This window comes from Nipponia nippon, unplaced genomic scaffold (genome assembly GCF_047370975.1).
Source record: "Nipponia nippon isolate SJK-2023a ecotype South Korea unplaced genomic scaffold, ASM4737097v1 scaffold_2, whole genome shotgun sequence".
NCBI lineage: Eukaryota > Metazoa > Chordata > Aves > Pelecaniformes > Threskiornithidae > Nipponia > Nipponia nippon.
Genome location: NW_028262336.1, coordinates 115,439,730 through 115,460,859, shown reverse-complemented (window position 1 = coordinate 115,460,859; position 21,130 = coordinate 115,439,730). Strand labels below are relative to the sequence as shown.

The 21,130-nt window shown below is 44.2% G+C and overlaps 1 protein-coding gene across 3 annotated transcripts in view; it reads right to left on the bottom strand.

Moving 5' to 3' along the window:
- Positions 1-20,156, bottom strand: part of PDGFD (platelet derived growth factor D) — a 147,511-nt gene extending 127,355 nt beyond the window's left edge. For all 3 annotated transcript variants that reach the window (XM_009476846.2, XM_087758990.1, XM_087758989.1), the window contains exon 1: positions 19,589-20,156. In XM_009476846.2, the coding sequence (XP_009475121.1) occupies positions 19,589-19,718 (130 nt within the window). In that variant the 5' untranslated portion in view covers positions 19,719-20,156. The remainder of the gene's footprint in view (positions 1-19,588) is intronic.
- Positions 20,157-21,130: the final 974 nt, after the last annotated feature.

The window sequence follows — 21,130 nt, the reverse complement described above, 5'->3', positions numbered from 1 at the left end:
CTGTATTAATGCCACCCTGGGAGCAAGGAAGCAGCATGAGCCTGATCCTCATTGGTCTGCAGGCAATCCAGAGGGAGAACATTACTGTATGCCTTAACGCTGGGCAAAGTTTCAAATGCAGCTCACATTTCGCAGCACAGGCTACCAATGAGGTACAAAGCCTTAAGAGATCAGGTTGCATTACTTCTGCTGTCCAAAGAATTACATTTTATTTGAATTCAATATATGAAATAAAGCTTAGGCCTTAACACAGTAAGATTTAGACATTTTATATCTGCATTTAAATAGGTTTATTTTGAGCAAGAAAATATATTTTAAAACAAATTCTAAATATGTGTGGGATTATTTTTTCTTTGGTTTTACATCTGCTGATCAGTAGGGGAAAAGAGTATCTTACAATATGGTACTGGTATACAGCCATCAAATATCTCCCTTTACACAGCTCGAGATGCTGGTAGACATGTAGAAGGCAGTGACCACATGCGCTACAGCTGCAGGTCCAGGGAGGAGATCTGCAGGCACGGGTCTCTCGGTCAGCATTGTGCCTGAGCGGGTTGGGTCAGGATGAGGCAAAGGAGGGAGAGGGGAAAGAGGCTTCAGTTGGGCAGCGAGACAAACACAACTGCAAAGATTCAAAAGCTAGAGAGGTAATGGGCTCAAAAAGTGTAGCTTCATGTTTGCACTTACATGTTCATGCACCTAGCCCGCACCCTAGGAACGCTACCACAGCAAGATTAATCATGTTCTTTGAAGTCTGGGAGTTGACATTCAACCAACCCCTTTTCCCCCCAGTACTTCCAACTCTGCAGCAACCTCTGGCTCAACTTTCATGACTGTGTACCCTCAACCAGGCATCGCTGAGAGCTGCTTCCCTACAAGCAGTGATTTCAGTCCCTGCCAGAAACCTCTGACAAATCCACTCTCCACGAGTCAGACCCTAGTGCCATTATGAGGTCTAAATCAGCTGGCAGGGGCGCTATGTATAATCTCAGTTGACCTCTGTACATATAAAAAAATGCTAACACAAGATCTTGCACAAATATATGCTGGTCTAAGTCTATTTAATAACCGCCTGTGATCCTGAAAAAAAAAAAAGGAAGCCAAATCTAATCCTCAACCTGCTCTTATTCCAATAGTAGTGTCAACCCTCCACACTTATCCCAAAAGCAGTGGTAGCGAATGTTATTCTTGAAGCTCACACTCCCAGAGTGACGTACTGATATCACTTGCTAGTCAGAAATAACTAGTATAATGCCATTGTTCATCACGCTAAAGAAATCTTTAATCTTATCCTAAAAATGCAGCATTTTGAAGAGATCAAGAAGACCCAACTCAGATTTCTCAGAGAGTGATAAAAACTGGAATATTTTTAGGTACTTCTCTGAGCTTGCTGTGCTACTGACCTAGTTGCCCTAGTCTTGCTCTGTACTGAGTGCAAAAAGAAGGCACGTGAAGAAGGTAATACATCCCACCTGAAGACGGACATCTAAGACAACTGGGATGAACGGATCTCTGCAGGTGCCTTTCTCTCCCCCTCAATTATAAGGGAAGCTTTAACAAGATGCCCCATTTTTCAAACCACCAAAGTTTGGTAAAATGAAAGGCAGTCTGAATCTAAACACAAATGTATAAGAATCCTTTAAGCACAAGGCAAACGCGTACATACTTACATACAGATGTATATACATACGTATACACACACACACTTCTCAAAGGCCTGCAGCCACAACCTGAGATAAAGTGACTGACTTCATGACATGTTTTCTGATCTACTGTGGAGTTGGGAAGATGCACTGATTCACATCTGAGATTTCAGCTGGGATTTAAAGCTACTAGTAGGAAACCAAGCTTTATATCTTTAATTTTAATCTGAGTTTTCATTTTGACTTTTCAGGCTTCTTTGTTTTAAAAGACTATTTAAAGACACAACCACTAAGAACATATTTGTCTGCAATTAAGTATAACTTACCACAAGATCTGGTAATTCCTTCTGCTCCCTAGGAAGATGAGCTATGTCTAGTAATTTTTAAAGCTACTTTGTCTGACCATATATTTATTGCACATCCTGAATTTTATGATTTTTTCAGATGTCAGAGAACATATTCATAATAATGAAAATGATTGTTTTGACTGTCATTTGCATCAAGCTGCATTTGGATAGAAATCAGAATTCAATTAAAATGTGCATATCCCAGCATTTTAAATAGCTCTTAGTTAAATAAAATTACCTTAATTGTGTTGAAAGCATCAGAAAAAGAAGTACCATAACATGTTTTGCATTCAAGTCTGACTTGGTAAATAAAGGAAATACTGCCTATTAATGAACTCCCATTGCTCCTATTCACACAAAAGTGGTCATATTTCTGATATGATTGATGGGCCCCAAAATAAAATGAAGTGAAAATGTACATCTTTTTGAAAGCATCTGTGCAGGTATGTTCCTATTTGTATTTTGAATGTTTTTCTCTGCAATGCTGACTTCATACACTTGTAGTTGTTTTTTACTTACGGACTGAAAGAGAAAACAAATCATTCCATTTGTGTTCTGTTTGTTTTGTGGTTTTCTGCAAGCCAAAACTGATTTCTCAATTTTGAGTGAACTAAACAAAATGAAAAAAAGAATATTCACTCTACACTCGCCAGGTAAATTGAAACCAAGAACAATGAAAGAGAAATGTCTGTACAGCAGCAACTGAAGTCTCAGATTTTGGAAAAAATGCCAATACCAGCATTCAATCTACTGTAAATACAGAAAATACAGGTATTTAATGAACTACATCCTACTGTGATATGGTTGCAAAACTTGAGTTGACCTCAAGAGATAAAAATAGTTCTTCAATTCCATACATAATTAAGAAAACAGCAATATTTCAAGTAGTAGAGTTTGACACATCTCAATGAAACAGCACTTTGCAGTTATCCAATACCACATGTTATATCTTGCAAAGTATTACATTTTGCTCACATCTTCAAATAAGCTGTCATGATTTCAAATGGGTTTCTTTTTCAAACTGGAAAGCATGCGTTTTTGATTAACAATGTTTTTATTACACAATTGAACCCTATATTTAAGAAAAAACTCCCTCAAAAACTAATCAGAAAGAAAAATTTGCAGATTCTGTGAAGATTTGTGCAGAACAGTCTCCAGAGCATAGCAGCTCCACCAGCATTCTGTTTGCAATACAATAGATGTAAAGGATACAAAAAGTAAATAGACCTTCACAATGCTATTAATTTCATCAAGATCATATGACATCAATTCTTCAAAACAACATAGGATTAGATTGTCGTTGAAATATAAAACATGATTATAGCTGAGAACAACACATTTATTACTGCAGTATAAAAATTTTATGTCCAGACAGCTCCAAGACTGTAGAAGCAAAAAAGCGTGACCTGCTTTTCTATGTCTTCCACAACAATACAAAGTTTTGTATGGAGTTTATATAGAAGGTTTTAGGGCCTGTTAACACAATCGTATCATTTGGACACCTGAATTTGGAGTTAGGTCCCAGATACTCTGAGATGAGCATGAGCTTAGATCCCATGCGTACTACCAGGGATAGTGGAACTAAATAAATTTGTAACACTTTGCACTTATTGGAGAGAAATAGTAACTGTAAGTGACATAGGAACCTTCTCACTGGCTGATAATGTCATTTGGTCCATGGCAGTGATTCTTTTCAAAACAGAGGCAAATGAAAAGGATTATTCTGAAATGATTCTGGCAGGAAGAGCTGAAGGAATGAAACACAAATGTTATAGCATAGAGGCTGCGTATTATCTTTAGAATGCTCTATGGAAACACAGATACTTATGCTAGAATCAAGTAATACTGCATGGCATTGGATTACCTTTCCATAGAAAGACTAGCTGCTACACACACAGATACATGCACGTACAGAATCACACAGACCAGGAACCACCGCTTCTCTCTTAGAAAAACAGGATGCAGGAAGAGGTTACAGAATACGGTTAAGGTCTCAAAACTAGGTCCTTGAGAGCACTGGAAATGAGAAATCTCTCCAAAGAAGCCTGATGACCCCCACTTAACACCCCCATCCGTGGCAGCATGAATGCAAGCCTGACTACCTTTGCGGCCGCGGATTTCTCCACAGGGAGAGCAACTGAAGCTGTATGAGGTGTATTCATTACATTTTAGTTTAGACGCTGCCAGAATAATCACAGGGAGAGACAGTAACCACCAGAGGATAATACAGCTTAGAAAAGAATAACTCGTAATTTATGTGCTTAAAATTAGATGGTATCAGCTGCTGCCCCAGTGTGGACTGAGTGATCCTGGTGGATTTATGAGACACAATTCTAGAAACTGCTTTCTCTCAAGATTCCTCAAGCATACGTCTCTATGCATACAGGATGGTCTCCGGTTACCAGATCTAGAGGAAAGAGCACATGAAGACGCTGCCTCTCATGCTTTCTGTAATACTCCTTTCTCCTCTGCCAGCCACAGGGGAGAAAAGCCGTAATTGTTTTATACATAGTTCAACCAGTTCTATTTCTTCTCTTTTCTTCTCTACTAAAAGTCAAATATGAATCCATAGAATATGAATCTAGGAATACCAGTTAATACTGGAAACAAGGACCTCACTCAAACTAGAGTAGCATTATCAGCTTCATTACAGTTTGATTCCTCTCAGCAAAGATGTCTAAAAATTGTCAGATTAGATTCAGTGTAGTGCAGAAATGAGATGCTAATTAAGTCATCTGAGCACCTGAACTTTTGCAACACAAAAGCTGTAAAATAGATTAGCATTTTATTTACCAGTCATTAGTAAGAGATGAACAGCAGCTGAAATCACACTACGTTAATAAGGTCACAATTACAGTAAATTACTTTTGTACAAATTGAGCACAATCACATAATATTTAAAACTGCATTATTCCCAGTCTTGGGAGTAAGGTGAGGACAGGATCTACACCCAGCGTTCATCTTCCGTGGGAAGTGAAAATGGCATGCATTGACCCAAAATGACACAAAAGATACGCCTCACGTGAGGTGCACGTGGACTGGCTCTCCCACACAGCTCAGTGAGGAATACAGAGACTGAACACATCATCTGTTTCTCTTAGCAAAAGCTGCGGTACCACATGGAAGAACTGCAAAAAGTCACATTTGGCAGTATATCGGATTGTTTGCTGGCACAGGGCTAAGATGTGGCTTCAGTTCTTCGGGCAGAGGGGAGGAGGCAGGAGGGAGCCGCATCCAGCACACACTGGAACGAGGGGATGCCCTTCCGTGTTCCTCAGCAAGACATGGAGCAGGTGCTTCAGCAGGGAGTAGGGAGGAGTCTTAACACACTATCCAACTTCTTCCAGCCTCTCTACCTTAGTCATGATTTACAACGACACCTTTTCTATTGCACTGTGTTTATAGAATAGAATAGAATAGAATAGAATAGAATAGAATAGAATAGAATAGAATAGAATAGAATAGAATAGAATCATTTAGGTTGGAAAAAGACCTTTAAGGTCAAGTCCCACCGTTAATCTAGCATTGCCAAGTCCACCACTAAACCATGTCCCTAAATATACATCCGAGGGGAAGATTAACTGGGAAATGGAGGCAGGGCTGCAGCTCCTTCCCCATCTTCCCTCTGACACTCAGTATGTGGCTGGTAATGCACATGCTCAACTAGCATGATTTTACCCTTTAGTCCCACTAAGTCTGGCTCTACCATGAATCTAACAAAAAGAAAGATAACATTTTTAGTTCTTCTGTTTCCTTTATTTTGTACATTTAACAAGGCTGTGTAGTCAATTCCACTTCGTACATAATGTAACTTTGAATTTCATTTTAAAAATATGTTTCACATTAATCCCACATGTTTAGTCATCTGGCAATGTTTTTTTTTTTTGCCCTGGTGAGAACTGAAATGAAAATGTCTCTGTTGCCAAAATCTTTTTTTCTTCCTTTTCTTTCTGGTTGCTTTCCTTTGCCTTATTATAAGAGCAAATATTTGGCAAAAGGTTTGTGAGGGCAGTGCTTTGTTTTCAATGTAGTAAATGTGGTGATTTGACAGGTACTAGAAAACTTCAGCTTTCACTGTTGTTAGTCTATTCTCAACTTTGTTTTTCTGGGCCTCAGGAAAGTCAAAATTTACCAACGTTTTAACAGAAATGCTGCATACGTGCAGGAAAAAAATGGGCATTCCATGTGAAACCATTCAGCAATCATTACGGGTGTGAACTCATTATTAATACCCATCATAAGCAAGCACAGTGTATCTTGGATGTGGCATGTAGCTTTCTTACAGAAGTTCAGCTAAGTCCCTTGTGGGAACTCCCTGGTTTTCTTCTAGTCAGCTCTTTCAGCAGGCTCACTCACACGCTCTGAAAAGCTGTGCCAGCTACTGCTGCACGGGTAAGAACCTCTGTCAAAACCAATTTACAGAACTGCCTGGATTCATGTGCTAGCACGGGATCCTCTATTTTATCTGGTAATTTTAAAAAATTTTAAACTGGCAAAAACATCAAGCCAACAAAATAATGATAATACTGTGAAGTTCACGTTGGTTTGTCTCTTAAGTGTAGGCTTTGCTTTAGCCACAGTAAATGTAAAATAAAAATAAAAAATCGACAATACTGATTTATAATAAATAAGCAGAGGAAATGCTTGTCTCCTACCCACGGGAACAGAAGGGAAGCAGAAGTCGCATTAGGTGACCAGGCTGGCTATCCTCTCTAGAAAGAAACAAGGCAGCTCTGGGTATTTCTGTTCTGGTTTGGCCAATCATCTTTGAAGGCCTTCTTGAAAATGAAGTGCTACAAATATATTGTCAAAACTACAACGATGTGTACTTGAATTTGCAATCACTTGACTGCAAAAGCATATATAGAGATACACTCTGTCTCTCTTCTGATAAAAAAAAGGGTGACGCTTTTTTTCCTTGGTCAATATTTTAACTAATGGCTTGCCTAAGGTAAGCTGAAAAGCCATCTGCCTGACAAGGCTTGACTTTAGGTCCTGCAAGAGTTGGTGATGGCACAAAAAATAGTAGTAGCATCAGTAAACATTATTGTCATTGTAAGGCTGCAGAGAGAAATCCTGAGACATGATCCTTGCACAAAAAGAAAAGGCAGCACCTGCAAGCCTTGAGAGATATCCTGCATGTATTGATAAAAAAGCCTTTAAAGTCATTCTTCAAATAAAATAAACTGAACTGACACATCAGGTCATTATGATTTCTTCTTCATGGCCTTCCTCTATTTTCTTATGCACTAGATGAAACGAAACCCAAGAAACGTGCAAAGAAATGACAACAGGAGAATAGCTTTCCCTGTTTTGTTCTGGGGTTTCTTTGGAGAGAAGACTGCTATTTAACTCCCGTGCCACAGGAGTTATTTTCAGGCAAGCATGTGAGAGCCAAGATATTTGATTTTTATGGAGGACATCACGCTGTTGTTTTGTATGATTCTCTGTTCCTCAAAAATGGCTATCCATGTGCCCTGTTATTTTACCTCAGTACGTCACACGTCTCTGAGCCTGCAAAACCAGTGCCAACTCTGAGCAGGACAGTGGACAGGAGGTGGGACAGCACAGACAGCAAAGCCACAGCATTTTAAGGACAGCTGCACCCTGGTAAGGATCTCCAGTCTTTGCCCACATGTAATGACTGCCTCTCCAAACTGCCAGGGCTCAACCCCTACAGTGGAAGAGAAGGTATTACCATATAGTGTTTACTGCCCACAGGAAAATGTCATCAAATGCATGAACACTGCCCAGTGAAGGCCTACTACGTGTGCTGTGACTCATTAGGGGACTGGGGAAGGAGCAGGCTCAACAGCCCCGCTGGTCCACTTCTCATGCTCCTCTGTCTGCCACTGTGGGAACGACGCAGATCCAGGATCAGTCCCCAGACGTGCACTAGAGTATGGCATGAGGTTCCTCTGTGGTGCAAACGAGTTTCTTTTCTGGAGAGATGCTTGTTTCCATGTTGACATGTGGCCAAAGGAATTACTTGTGCCTTGAAGTCTGTTGGGAGGCAGGCTGTATGTATGGGGATGGGGATGTAACACCAAAACCTGGCTCTGCCGTGCAGGTCCAAGGACAGACCCAAGACACCTCAGCATCACTCAAAGGTGCTGCAAAGGTGGGGTTGTCACTGCATCCATTTCTCAGAGGCACCACTCAAGACACTCTGAGTGCACTATGCAGTAAAAGTGGCGCGCACCATCAGAGAACTGACTTTGGAGGTGCTAATTATGTAAAAGCAGATCACATATATACTAGGAGCAGCCAGATCGCTACTATATGATGCAAGAGTTTTATCTCTTCCTTAGAAGAACAGGTTAACTTTGGCTCCCACTTTCCAGGATCTAATGAATTGATGGGAATTGGTGAGAAATGCATACCATGTCATTAAACTCTCCTGGGTGACAAGTGTTAGTTAGAAACAAAAATAAAACCAGGTCTACCCAGAAAGAACTGTTCTCTGCCATTATGAGGATGGAAAGAGCAAAGAACGTCTCCCCTTCTCACAACCACATAGCCACCCTACCAGAACAACAGTGATACATGCAGGCACGGGGGGTCGGGAGCCCCAGGTCACAGTGTATGGACAGCAGTGAAGCAAACCAACATCCCCCTGTGCTGACTTCCAAACATTCAGCAACCTAACACAGCAACATGAAGGCAACTTACAGCAGCAACGGAACAGGCCTACAGCCTGATCCAGGAAAAGAAACGGTACCGTAACTTTGAGGTTTTCTGTCGATTTCAAAGTAGCAAATTGTCTGTAGGCTTCTGTGATGAGGTCTTAAGCCCTTAACCTGACATCCGGATGTGTTAGTGAAATCATTCTTATCAGCGTTTATCTCTGCTGAGACATTGTGATTAAGAAGCTGTGTTGGTCCATTTCTATAAAGAATCTAAAGGCATTATTACCACCTACTTGCCATTTTCATGTAACATGTCCGTCACTGGTTTGCTAAAGCAAAGGAGTTATCTTTCAAGCAAATTCCTGGTTGAAAAATTAAGGGCACAATGGTACATAAAGGGTTTCCAAATTCCACAGCACTTCTGGTAATCAACATTCTGTGTACCTATTTTTAATCCTTCTCTCTAACCAGTCTGGGTCTCTGCTTTATCCTCAATCCACTTTTATTGTGAGTCATATCAGATTAGAACTACAACTATGAGAAAAATCTTCTGCAACTGATCCAAGAAGAAACAATAACAAAACCCATGCGTATTACACTTGGAGCCTCTTTAAAACACAAACAGAAACAGAAACAATGCAAGATATTGAAAAATACTGACAGGTTTCCTCAAGGGCTTGTTTAGAAAGGTACTGCAGCTGAAGTCTCTTGTAGCATAGCCTGTGGATGACACAGAAGATTGTCACTATAGGAGAAAAAGCAGCCGGACACATTGAACCCACGAGGCTTTGCTCTGTACTTTTGCTACGCGATCTGTAACTACATCAGTTACCATGATTTGTTTTGGTTTTTTTCAGTGCATGGACACTCATTGAATATCTTAACTGTGAGTATTGTAAAGCTTACCTACATAAGCCCCCCACTACGAGAAAGACATTGAGGTGCCAGAGGGTGTCGAAAGAAGAGCAACGAAGCTGGTGAAGGGTCTGGAGCACAAGTCTTATGGGGAGCTGCTGAAGGAGCTGTTTAGCCTGGAGAAAAGGAGGCTGAGGGGAGACCTTATCGCTCTCTACAACTGCCTGAAAGGAAGCTGTAGTGAGGTAGGGGTTGGTCTCTTCTCCCTAGTAACAAGCGACAGGACAAGAGGAAACAGCCTCAAGTTGCACCAGAGAAGCTTTAGATTGGATATTAGGAAAAATTTCTTCACTGAAAGGGTAGTCAGGCACTGGAACAGACTGCCCAGGGAAGTGGTTGAGTCCCCATCCCTGGAGATATTTAAAAGATGGTAGATGTGGTGCTTAGGGACATGTTTTAGTGGTGGACTTGGCAGTGCTCGGTTAACGGTTCGACTTGATGACCTTAAAGGTCCTTTCCAACCAAAATGATTCTATGATTCTATAACAAACTCATCACTGAATTCCTAAGCATTTTCTTTTATCCTGTATTAATTCATGTAAACTGTGACCCAGACCCTGCTGCAGTAAGAGCTGATGGAAGTTTCGTCATTGATTTCCGTGCAATGAAGGTCAAGATGCCTATTTTTCAAGTTTTTCATGGACCTAGTGTTTAATAAATATTTTTACAGAGTTTAACATCATCAAGTCCCAATGCACAGCAGGGCTAAAATACATTGGCAGGAAGTTTGTCCAGAAGGTAAAGTGTGTCCTCCTGCACCATCTCCAAGTATGCAGAGCTCTGACTGCCAGAGCAGAAATATGGGATGTTGGCCTTGACAGCGTGGGACACGGATCAAAAAGGAAGCATGAAACTGAAGATTACTCCAGTACAATAGGAAGCTTGAGATTATTTGAATTTGTTCATTACCAAAAATATTAGAGCCAAACCCAAACTCCCAAAAGAAAATCTAGCCAGTCTGACATTGTAAACAGGACATTTCCGTAACTTTGTAAACAGGAGATTACTTTGAAACAAACTGTCAAGTAACCTAACACAATACAGTATTTTAGCCAAGAGATCCTCACCAGAAGCAGTGATCTAAGTGGTCTCTTTTATCCAAAGTGTGGTATAATGTAATCAATCTCATAAATATAATAGCAGGATTTTCAGAGGCAATTCTTGATTACAGCTTGAATCAACTAACTAAAAGGAGTACTACTAAATTTTCCCGCATTAGTGGGCAAATTCTTACTACAGAGAATGCCAACATAGAGCCTTCATGGTATTCCTTAGGACTCATTTAATATCCTAGTGTCAAATCCCTGCAGGTCCACAAAAGGCAGAGCAGGCGGGGCAGACCACTGCTTCTGAGGCAGGATGTGTTCCACCCATCGCCACCCCTCTCTCAGCTGCACTAGGTGCCATTACAGAATGGTTGAGGTTGGAAGGGACCTCTGGAGGTCATCATTATTGCTCTGGAGGCAACAAGGAGCTGGACATTTTGAAGCCTTTTGGACTCTGATATCATAGAATCATAGAATCATTTAGGTTGGGAAGTCCAACCATTAACCCAAGTGCAGGACCCGGCACTGAGCCTTGTTGAACCGCATACAGTTGGCCTCGGCCCAGCGATCCAGCCTGTCCAGGTCCCTCTGCAGGGCCTTCCTACCCTCCAGCAGATCAACACTCCTGCCCAACTTGGTGTCATCTGCAAACTTCCCGAGGGTGCACTCAATCCCCTTGTCCAGATCACTGATAAAGATATTAAACAGAACTGGCCCCAACACTGAGCCCTGGGCAACACCACTTGTGACCGGCAGCCAATTGGATTTAACTCCATTCACCACAACTCTTTGGGCCCGGCCGTCCAGCCAGTTTTTTACCCAGCAAAGAGTACGCCCATCCAAGCCATGAGCAGTCAGTTTGTCCAGGAAAATGCTGTGGGAAATGGTGTCAAAGGCCTTACTAAAGTCCAGGTAGACAACATCCACAGCCTTTCCCACATCCACCAAGTGGATCACCTTGTCATAGAAGGAGATCAGGTTAGTCAAGCAGGACCTGCCTTTCATGAATCCAAGCTGACTGGGCCTGACCCCCTGGTTGTCCTGTACATGCTGCGTGATGGCACTCAGGATGATCTGCTCCATAACCTTCCCTGGCACCAAGGTCAGGCTGACAGGCCTGTAGTTCCCTGGATCCTCCTTCTGGCCCTTCTTGTAGATGGATGTCACATTTGCTAACCTCCAGTCGACTGGGACCTCCCTGGTTAGCCAGGATTGCTGGTAGATGACGGGAAAGTGGCTTGGTGAGCACTTCCACCAGCTCCCTCCGTACCCTTGGGTGGATCCCATCCAGCCCCAGAGACTTGTGTGTGTCTAAATGGTGTAGCAGGTCGCTAACCGTTTCCCCTTGGATTATGGGGGCTTCATTTTGCTCCCTGTCCCCTGTCTTCCAGCACAGGGGGCTGGGTACTCGGAGAACAGCTGGTCTGACTACTAAAGACTGAGGCAAAGAAGGCATTAAGTACCTCAGCCTCTTCCTCATCCTTTGTCACTATGTTTCCCCCCACATCCAATAAAGGATGGAGATTCTCCTTAGCCTTCCTTTTGTTGCTAATGTATTTGTAGAAACATTTTTTGTTGTATTTTACGGCAGTAGCCAGATTAAGTTCCAGTTGGGCTTTGGCCCTTCTAATTTTCTCCCTGCATAACCTCACGACATCCTTGTAGTCCTCCTGAGTGGCCTGCCCCTTCTTCCAAAGGTCATAAACTCTCCCTTTTCCCCTGAGTTCCAGCCAAAGCTCTCTGTTCAGCCAGGCTGGTCTTCTCCCCCGCCAGCTCGTCTTTCAGCACATGGGGACGGCCTGCTCCTGTGCCTTTAAGATTTCCTTCTTGAAGAATGTCCAGCCTTCCTGGACTCCTTTGTCCTTCTGGACTGCTTCCCAAGGGACTCTGTCGATCAGGCTCCTGAACAGGCCAAAGTCTGCCCTCCAGGAGTCCAAGGTAGCAGTTCTGGTGACCCCTCTCCTTACTTCTCCAAGAATCGAAAACTCTTTCATGATCGCTATGCCCAAGATGGTATCCAACCATCACATTACCCACCAGTCCTTCTCTGTTCACAAACAGCGGGTCCAGCGGGCACCCTCCCTAGTTGGTTCGCTTACCAGCTGCATCAGGAAGCTATCTTCCACACACTCCAGGAGCCTCCTAGACTGTTTCCTCTCTGCTGTATTGTGTTTCCAGCAGACACCTGGTAAGTTGAAGTCCCCCACGAGAACAAGGGCTAGCGATTGTGAGACTTCTGCCAGCTGCTTATAGAATATTTTGTCCACCTCTTCATCCTGGTTGCGTGGTCTAAAACAAACTCCCACCATGGTATCTGCTTTGTTGGCCTCCCCCTGATCCTTACCCATAAACACTCAACACTACGGTCACCATCATTAAGCAGTAGACAATCAAAACACTCCCTAACATACAGGGCTACCCCGCTGCCTCTCCTTCCTTGCCTATCCCTTCTGGAGTTTTTAGCCATCCATTGCAGCACTCCAGTTGTGCAAGTCATCCCACCATGTTTCTGTGATGGAAACTTTATCACAGTTTTCCTGCTGCACAGTGGCTTCCAGCTCCTCCTGTTTGTTGCCCATGCTGTGTGCATGGGTGTGGATGCACTTCAGTTGGGCTATTGCTCCTGCCACCTTTTTGAGGGGAGAAGCTCCAGTTCCTACGTGAACACTCTCAGGTGCTTCCGTGGTTTCTAACACATTTCTAGCCCTTGCATCTTTGTTGTCACATAGATCTCCATCCCCTACCTCCACTGAGATGGCAGACCGAAGGACCTCGCTAGCACGCCATCCTTCAAACGTTGGTGTGCTGACCCCAGGCTTATCTCTAGCAAGCCTGGGTTTACCCCTTTCCTCCTTCAAATCTAGTTTAAAGCAGGCAGCTGCCTACTCTTCTTGTGTTCAGAGCCAGTCCTGTAAGATATTTTACTTGCTGTTAAAGAGATCAGTCTGTAATTTGGTGCAGATATATTTTAATATAAGCAAGACTATCCATATGAAAAGACTGGAGTATAAACCATAGAAACTTCTGCTGCACCTTTTGTATATGTACTATTATTAGAGGTGTGAAAAGAAAGCCATTCCCTGTCCTTCTAATTTACTGTTCCCCAAAGGAGTTTCTTGCTATATAAATAACAGACATTGTGCAGATCTCTTCCTTTTATGTAATATTTACACTGAGTCTAATGGAGTGCCAGAAATGTAATGTAGTGAATTTGTATATTATTTTGTTGAAAGAATTTCTGCCTTCAATAATCCTTTTCCCTATAAATTCCTTTTTACTTAATAAAAATTTTACTAACATGTAAATTACTTTCGGAACTTCCACTCACAACCTGGAAAACTGACAAACATTTTTCAACATAACTGTTGCTTTCAACCCAAATTCCATAAATTACGTAGCTAACAACATCATGTAAAGAAGATCTTCACTACCTTGAAAAGTCAGGCTCAAGTATTTGTCCAACAGTTCATTGTTCAACTAGGACTTCAAAAAGTTACATTAAATCTGGTTGGTTTGGTTTTTTTTCAGTATTCTAAAAAAATTCCCTGGGTGCAGTATTTTTATTATTTTAATGCTCATTTGGAACCAATTATAGTAAGTGTGCTTATTCTCATTTCCCTGTGCGTGTGTCCTCTGATTTATGTATTATATATGTGCATATATAATATCCTATACTAGATAATATGTAAAAGATACAACATATATTTATTTTGTGTATGCATTTACATAATATTCATGCATATGATACATATGCATTTTTTTTTTTATTTTAAAAGAGTATTTGACAAATTTTGCAAATACTTGTATTCCTGCTTCCTCGTAAGACATAGTTAGTTTTACTCAACATTGTCTCGCTTACATATAAGCTATTTGAGCTTTGTTATCACAGAATCCTGTAGGACTGAGTGCCTTGATTTTAATCAAATTATAAAGATGCTCAAAGTTAAGGACATGAAGAATGTTATTGTGCTAATGATTCCCCATGAGTTTCCTATTTATGCCTATTCCTAGGTGTTTTATAAAACACCACCTCTCTGTGGGATCACAGTGAAAAAAAACATTATTTTAGAATTTTCAGCAGTGTTCAGTTTCTAAGAATCAAAGCAATAAAATTATCAAGTTTTCGCTGCAAGCCTTTTAAGAATTAGCTGGCCTAATTAAGTTTCATACAAATACATTAAAAAAAATAAAAAGAAAACAAACAAGAAGTGTTGAGAGACTGGCTGGAGAGTTTATAAGTGAAGTGACTTCCACTATGTGATATACGTCTGCCTGATAAAACATGTTTCAAAGCTCCTTTGGAGAATTCCTCCGTGCTGCTCGCTGCTGAGTCAGGATTGGAATTCTCATGCAATATCCTTTGATACTTCAATCCAAACAGTTAATTATAAAGATAAGAGACATCATCAAAGTTAAGCAGTTGTAGACCAAAGTGCATTACTACAGGTAAATTACTAAGGTGTTTTTTTTTAATCTGATGAAGCCTGAAATACACAATGTTTTACAAAACCTACAAAAACAATCAGGAAAATAAAACTTATAAAAGCAAATTTATTTTAGCTATTTTCCAGCTGACACAATTTTATGTTACCAGAGTCCTTTAAAAAAACATGTATACAAGCCTAATACAAAAAGAACTCAGTAAGTGCATTCCAAAACTGAGGTTCCTCTACCACTAGTGATACAAGAGCCATTTCAAAGTGGCATGAAAAAAACCCCAATTATGTCGTTTCCCAAGAGCAGACAGTTAACATCTATTTGGTGAGAGAATACTGTCCAAATTATCAAATGCCTTTCCCTGTGCACAGACCAACACAGGGAAGGGGAGGGTAGAGTTAATGGCCCACATCCCTTTGGACAGGCCATCAAAGAGCCAAAAGCTGTTGCCAGCTCCCCAGAATGGTAAAGTACACTTTTTCTTTGTATGTTGGTGGTGCACAAGCAAACCAAAGTTTGGAAATTCCTGATTTTTTGGATTCAGAATGAAAACCACAAAAGCCCAGAAACTTATCTCATCATCTGATGTTATGGTTTCAAATCTACATCAGAAGATACTGATCCCATGGCTTTCAGTTGTTTACATACTGAAATGATTTGACACTATGCTGTCTCTTCTGTTCTGCCTTTTCTTCAAACTTTGTATTTTAAAGTTTAAAATATGTATAGTGATGCTTAGTCTGAGTATACAGACTAGGCATACTTTCCTAGAATGAGCCTTCATACAGATGTTTGTTCAGTAACAGATAAGAACGAGTAACTGATGTTTCAGTTAGACACCATACAGTAAATAATATTATTTAGCACTTTTCATCTCCAAGTACACATACACAACCAAAATAGCAGAAACAAAACAGCAGACTTCTTGTAATTAGGCAGGAGTATTGCCCAATACTGCAAATTGGGAAACTGAGGCAAAGAGAACACTGGAAGCACCTGGAAGCCCTCTGTGTGTTACTCTGACGAACTTCAAAGGACTTAACAGGTAATGGCATTAATAAACACTTTAAGTAAACACCACTGCATGCGCTATAACTGTGGCTGGCATCTCCAGGATGCTTTAAAAAATTGATTAGTGCTACACTGGACAGCTGAGTCATCAATGCCCGTCCTTCCACTAGGACAAGAGGATATCTTGTAAGCAGGTTATTTATATTCTTAATAACTGCAGCAGGAAGTACAGTCTGGTTAGGTTTGGTAGTCATTAAATAGCACTTTTTTTGTATGTGCTGCCCTTCCTCTATAGATTTCTTCGCAGAGCAACCTCAGTCTTAAGTAAGAGCAATTACAAACAGGCCAACCTCTTTTAACCTGAAAGAAGAAAGACAACCTCAAATCACGCATAGCGCAAAGGTTTGTTTTGCCCGCAAGCAAGACCAAGCCTCCACATTAAAGCTCTGTGTATGAAGTATCACTAGTTTATCCTGCTTGGGGGTAACAGAAAACTGGAATCCAAAGGGTTGTTTTCTTTTTTAATAAAATGTGCAGGTGGTCTTGGACTTGCCAAGATACAATATTTTTTTAAAGAGCTGAACAGACCTTGCTTCCTTTTCAGTCTCTCTCTCAATTCCACAACATAATAATCGTGATCATCAACCCAGGGCATATTATTAAATTAGTTTTTATCCCTGCTGTGCGTTTTGAGAGAGACTGTTGGAACATATTACCCCCAGTGTATTGTGTGCTCTCAGATCCTATCCCGTATTGTCATGTCTGCAAATATTTACAAAGCATAAAATACTGTCTCACTCAGCAATGCAACCCACATGTCTTTAATGCTATTCCATATCAGTGCTTCAGACCAAAACAAGACACAAACACCACTGAAAATTATAAAAACCAGAAATACTTTTAGTGGCCTACAGCCAACTTTGGTCTAAACACTTTGCTTGTGAGCTTGTCACATGCATGCAACATTGGGAATACAGCTCATAACCTTTGGCTGCACAAATACAGACCTTTAGTCAACAAACTCAAGCAACACTTTGGTTCATTTAAGTAAAATCAGGCCAGTCAGCTTCAGATGTGCTTTAGATGTTGTGACCTGATGCCCAGCTCCACCGACCATACCAGAACACACTGTCCTTTGCAGAGAAAAAGCAAGAGGATTCCGAAGCACAAGGAAAGAGCAAGGCTGCAGCGTGCTAGGGGTCTGCATGTGGTCTTCCTACAAATGTGCTACCTCCTCAGTACATGGATAACATCCGCTAAAGCACTGCAGAGGTGTCTGACTTCGGCGTGAGTGCGTTTCACTATGTCTGTAGGCTGCAGGCCTGACTAGCATATGGCCCAGGAAGGGTCAAAGGTGGCACATAAGATCATACAGATCTGCCGCTTTCAAACAGCCCCGGTACCAGTCCACCCCGGTACCCAGAAGGTACAGCCACTACAAGTTGTGGAAGATAATTTTAAAGGTACAAAGCTTAATCACAACGTTAAATGATCACAACTAGGAAAAGAGCAATTAACTAATCATTTCCCATAAGCTTGTTCTCTTCATCACTCCAAGAAGCAATGTCACCACAGGAAGCCTTCACCCATCACACTGCCAGCAAGCTGAAAACTTTATTTATATTCGGGGTTACTGATGTCTTCACTGACTTTACAGAGAAGATCAGAGTAAAGCACATTTTAAAGTTCTAAGTACACCACTGCAGTTTTCCACAAAAAAGCTTGTTTGGAGTTTGACTTGGAAGGAAGCTGGCTTAGCTTAGTTCAGAGATGGTCTCAGTTCTTCTATGAGTTTAAGATGGCAGGCTAACAAGTCATGAAGCTTGATAAAATACACAATAGTTTTAAAGGATGAAACAAATAATGGATGGATGCTTTTATTACAAGCACATACATTTTTTCTTCGATTAAATTTGACTTCTGAGACAGAAGGAACTGCAATTCTGTCTTGTTTCCAGACTCACTATCTCAATTCTAAGAAAAAGCCTCTTAACCTTCTCTATGCCTTCTTTCAGTGACTAGGAAAGGCATACAAAAGATTATTAAGCTCAATATGGCTCCAAAGATGAAACAAAAACATCTTCCTAAATCAATTGTATACCCATTACACACATTGTATACATGCTGAAAAATAAACACTGGCAAATGCAGAGTACAATCTTGGAGATGGCTCAAGTGACTGGCTTTTTAAAAAGGGTTTATAAAATGTATAAATTCTGGCAACTGGAAGACATTAACTTGACGACTGAACTGAACTCTGTTCATTTTCCCGGAGAACATCCTGCATTTCACTCTACAGGAAGGAACACCACAACGTGCAAAAGCAGGTCCTCCCACGTGAAGCTGGAACTCAACAGGCTGCTCCCCAACGAGAGGCTCATCGCCCTTCCCAAACCAAAGACCTGGTTTTCTTTATCTTTAATCACGAACAAGCAGATTCCCAAGGTGAATTTCAGTGGTGCTGTTTTTCAGCAGCCTCCACAGTCATTCACCACGGGACCACAGCACATGGCCGCGCTGGCCGCTCTCTCAAGGCGCTTGCGTCCTGCGCAGCTGCGCTGCAGACCCTCGACAGCACCTCAGCTGTCGAGGATATCCTCTGCCGGTGGCTCGCAGCGGGAAGCGCGCCAAAGTTCAAACACGAAGACTGAAACCACCCTCCCTACCAGGCGGGCAGTGTCCGAACGTCCGCAGCCGCCCTCCTTGGTGCCCACCATCACTGGGCATCCTGCTCCTCCTGCCAACGGTGCGGCTGGCACAAGGGACGAGGCCGCTCCTCGCGGGGCGCGGCTCAGCAGAGCCGGGCGAACACCCAGCCCTGGGCCCAGGCCCTCCCGCCAAGGCAGCCCTCCACCAGGACGGCACCCCGAGAGCCGTTACAGGAGCCGAAAGCGGCGAAAGGCCGCAGCGGGGCCGGGACAGGCGCCGCGCTCCCGCCGAGCACCCCTGAGGCGACGGCGGAGCCGCCCGTCTGCCCTCACGCGCCCGCCACACACCGCCCCAGAGGGCACACGGCAGCGGCCCCGCTGGGGCCGGACCCGCCACAAACTCGCCGCCCTCCCCGCACTGCCGCCGGCGTCGGCACATCAGAGGGGCACCGAGGAGACGGGGCCCGCGGGTGCCGAGGGGCGCGGGCCGGGCCCTCCGCGGCAGCTGGGACCGGGCACCCCGCGTTGTGAGGGGCGAGGTGCCGCCCGCAGCCCGGAGGGGACGCCGGGGCCCCCGCCGGCTCCCAGGAAACCTCCTCGAAGTTGCCCTGAGAAGTCTGGGACCGCCCGGAGGAGCAGCCCCTGGGCAGAGCCGCCCCCTCAAGCCCACACCTCCCTCCCGCCTCCCAGGCTGCCCCCCGCCGGCCTCCGGGGACCGGCCTCCGCGGCCCGGCTAACCCCGCCGGGCTCCCAGGGCCGGGACCCCCGCCCGGACAGACCCCCGCCGGCCTCCCGGGACGCGGCCCCCGCTCCCGAGGAAGGGGGGACGGCAGCCCCCGGGGCGCGCTCCGGGCTCGGGGCTTCCTCTGTAAATGCAGCCCTTGGGAATAAAGAAGACGGAGGGACGCTTACCATCTCGCCTGATATTCGAGGACCGCAAGGCTTTTATAGATCCGCTCTGGGCAGGGGCAGTGGTGCCCTGACGGCTGCAAAAGTTCGCACAGACGACAGCGTAGAGGAGGAGGAGGATGAGCAGTTGCATTGGGATCCGCTGTGAACGGGACCGCGTCTCTGCAAAGAAACCCGGCTCTCCCCACCACGGGTGCTTCCCTCTCTCCTGTTCTCTCCCCCTTCCCGGACTTTGTGGTTGTTGTTGTTGTTGCGGGTTCCTTGTGTGTTTGGGGGAGTTGTATGCAGGGGAAAAAAAAAAAAAAAAAGGCACAAAAAGCCCAAACCAAAGCCGCACGCCGCCCGACAGAGCAGTCACAGCTGCCGAGTTACTGCCCGAGCTGCCCCAAACTTCCTGCACGCTGAACTTTCTGCTGCGTTTCTGGGGCCGGCCGAGCTCGGCAAAGGTGAGAAATCCCGGGGCCGGGCCCGCCGCCCCCGCCCCTCGGCCGGCAGCGCCCTTGCCCCACGTCGCCGGCGGGGGCTGCCGCTGCCGCTGCCGCAGCCGCGCCGCTCCGCTCGGCAGGAGCCGCCGCTGGGGTCTGGGGCGGCGGGAGCGCCCCGCGCTCCGCGGCGGGGCCGGGGGAGAGGCGGCCCGGGGGAAGGGGGCGGCCCGGGGGCAGGCAGGGGGGCGGGCGGGAGCGGCCGGCGGGGGGAGGCAGGGAGCGGTGCCCGCGCCCGCCCGGAGCTACCGGCCGCGCCGTCTCCGGCCCGGGCAGCGAGCGGCAGGAGGTGTGGTGCGGAGGGGGCCGGCCCCGCCGCGGCGGGAACCTGCCCGGGCGGGACGGCGGGGCTCCGGCGGGTGGGCCCGGGGCCAGGGGCTCCCCGCCAGCAGAGGCCACGCACCCGAGTGGCCCGGCACCCACCCTCGGGCCGGCAGTGGCCACGTAGAGGTTATCCGTGGGGCTGGAATGACTCAAATCACCGAGTTGCACCAGGGCGGGTGCGGAGACTTAGTGGGAAACACATTGGCTGAAGAAAACCCGCAGTTGTCCCTGGGAGAGATGTATGGGCTCTTCCATCATGCCAAGCACTGTCCAAAGCTTTTCATAAAAAGTTAATTCCTACTAATTTAGACCCTCATTAAATCGAGTCTGGTATTAAAAGATCGTATTATTGCCTGGAAGAGTTTAGGTCTAAACCAAAGGTATGTGAGGATTGTGATCAGACTGCTCTTTTAATACTTTTATTTTCCCCTTCCATTAGCTGCAATGAAAACAATCAAGTGAAGCTGTAGAACAAGCAATCAGATTTTAACAGTTCTCTAATAAATCCTTACCTACTCAATTTATTTCTTAAGGCATTTCATATAGACTTAGCCACTCTTAACAAATCGTAACATGCTGCCAGACCTTTAACAACATGAAACAACACCTCACTAGTAGAAGACGACTGTCGATACGGTGGTATATCAGGAATATCGGATGAGTCCTGCTACACTCAGAGGACTGCCTCTGCTGTTATGAAACATTTTCTCCCAACAGCATGTTAGGATGACAATGGGAC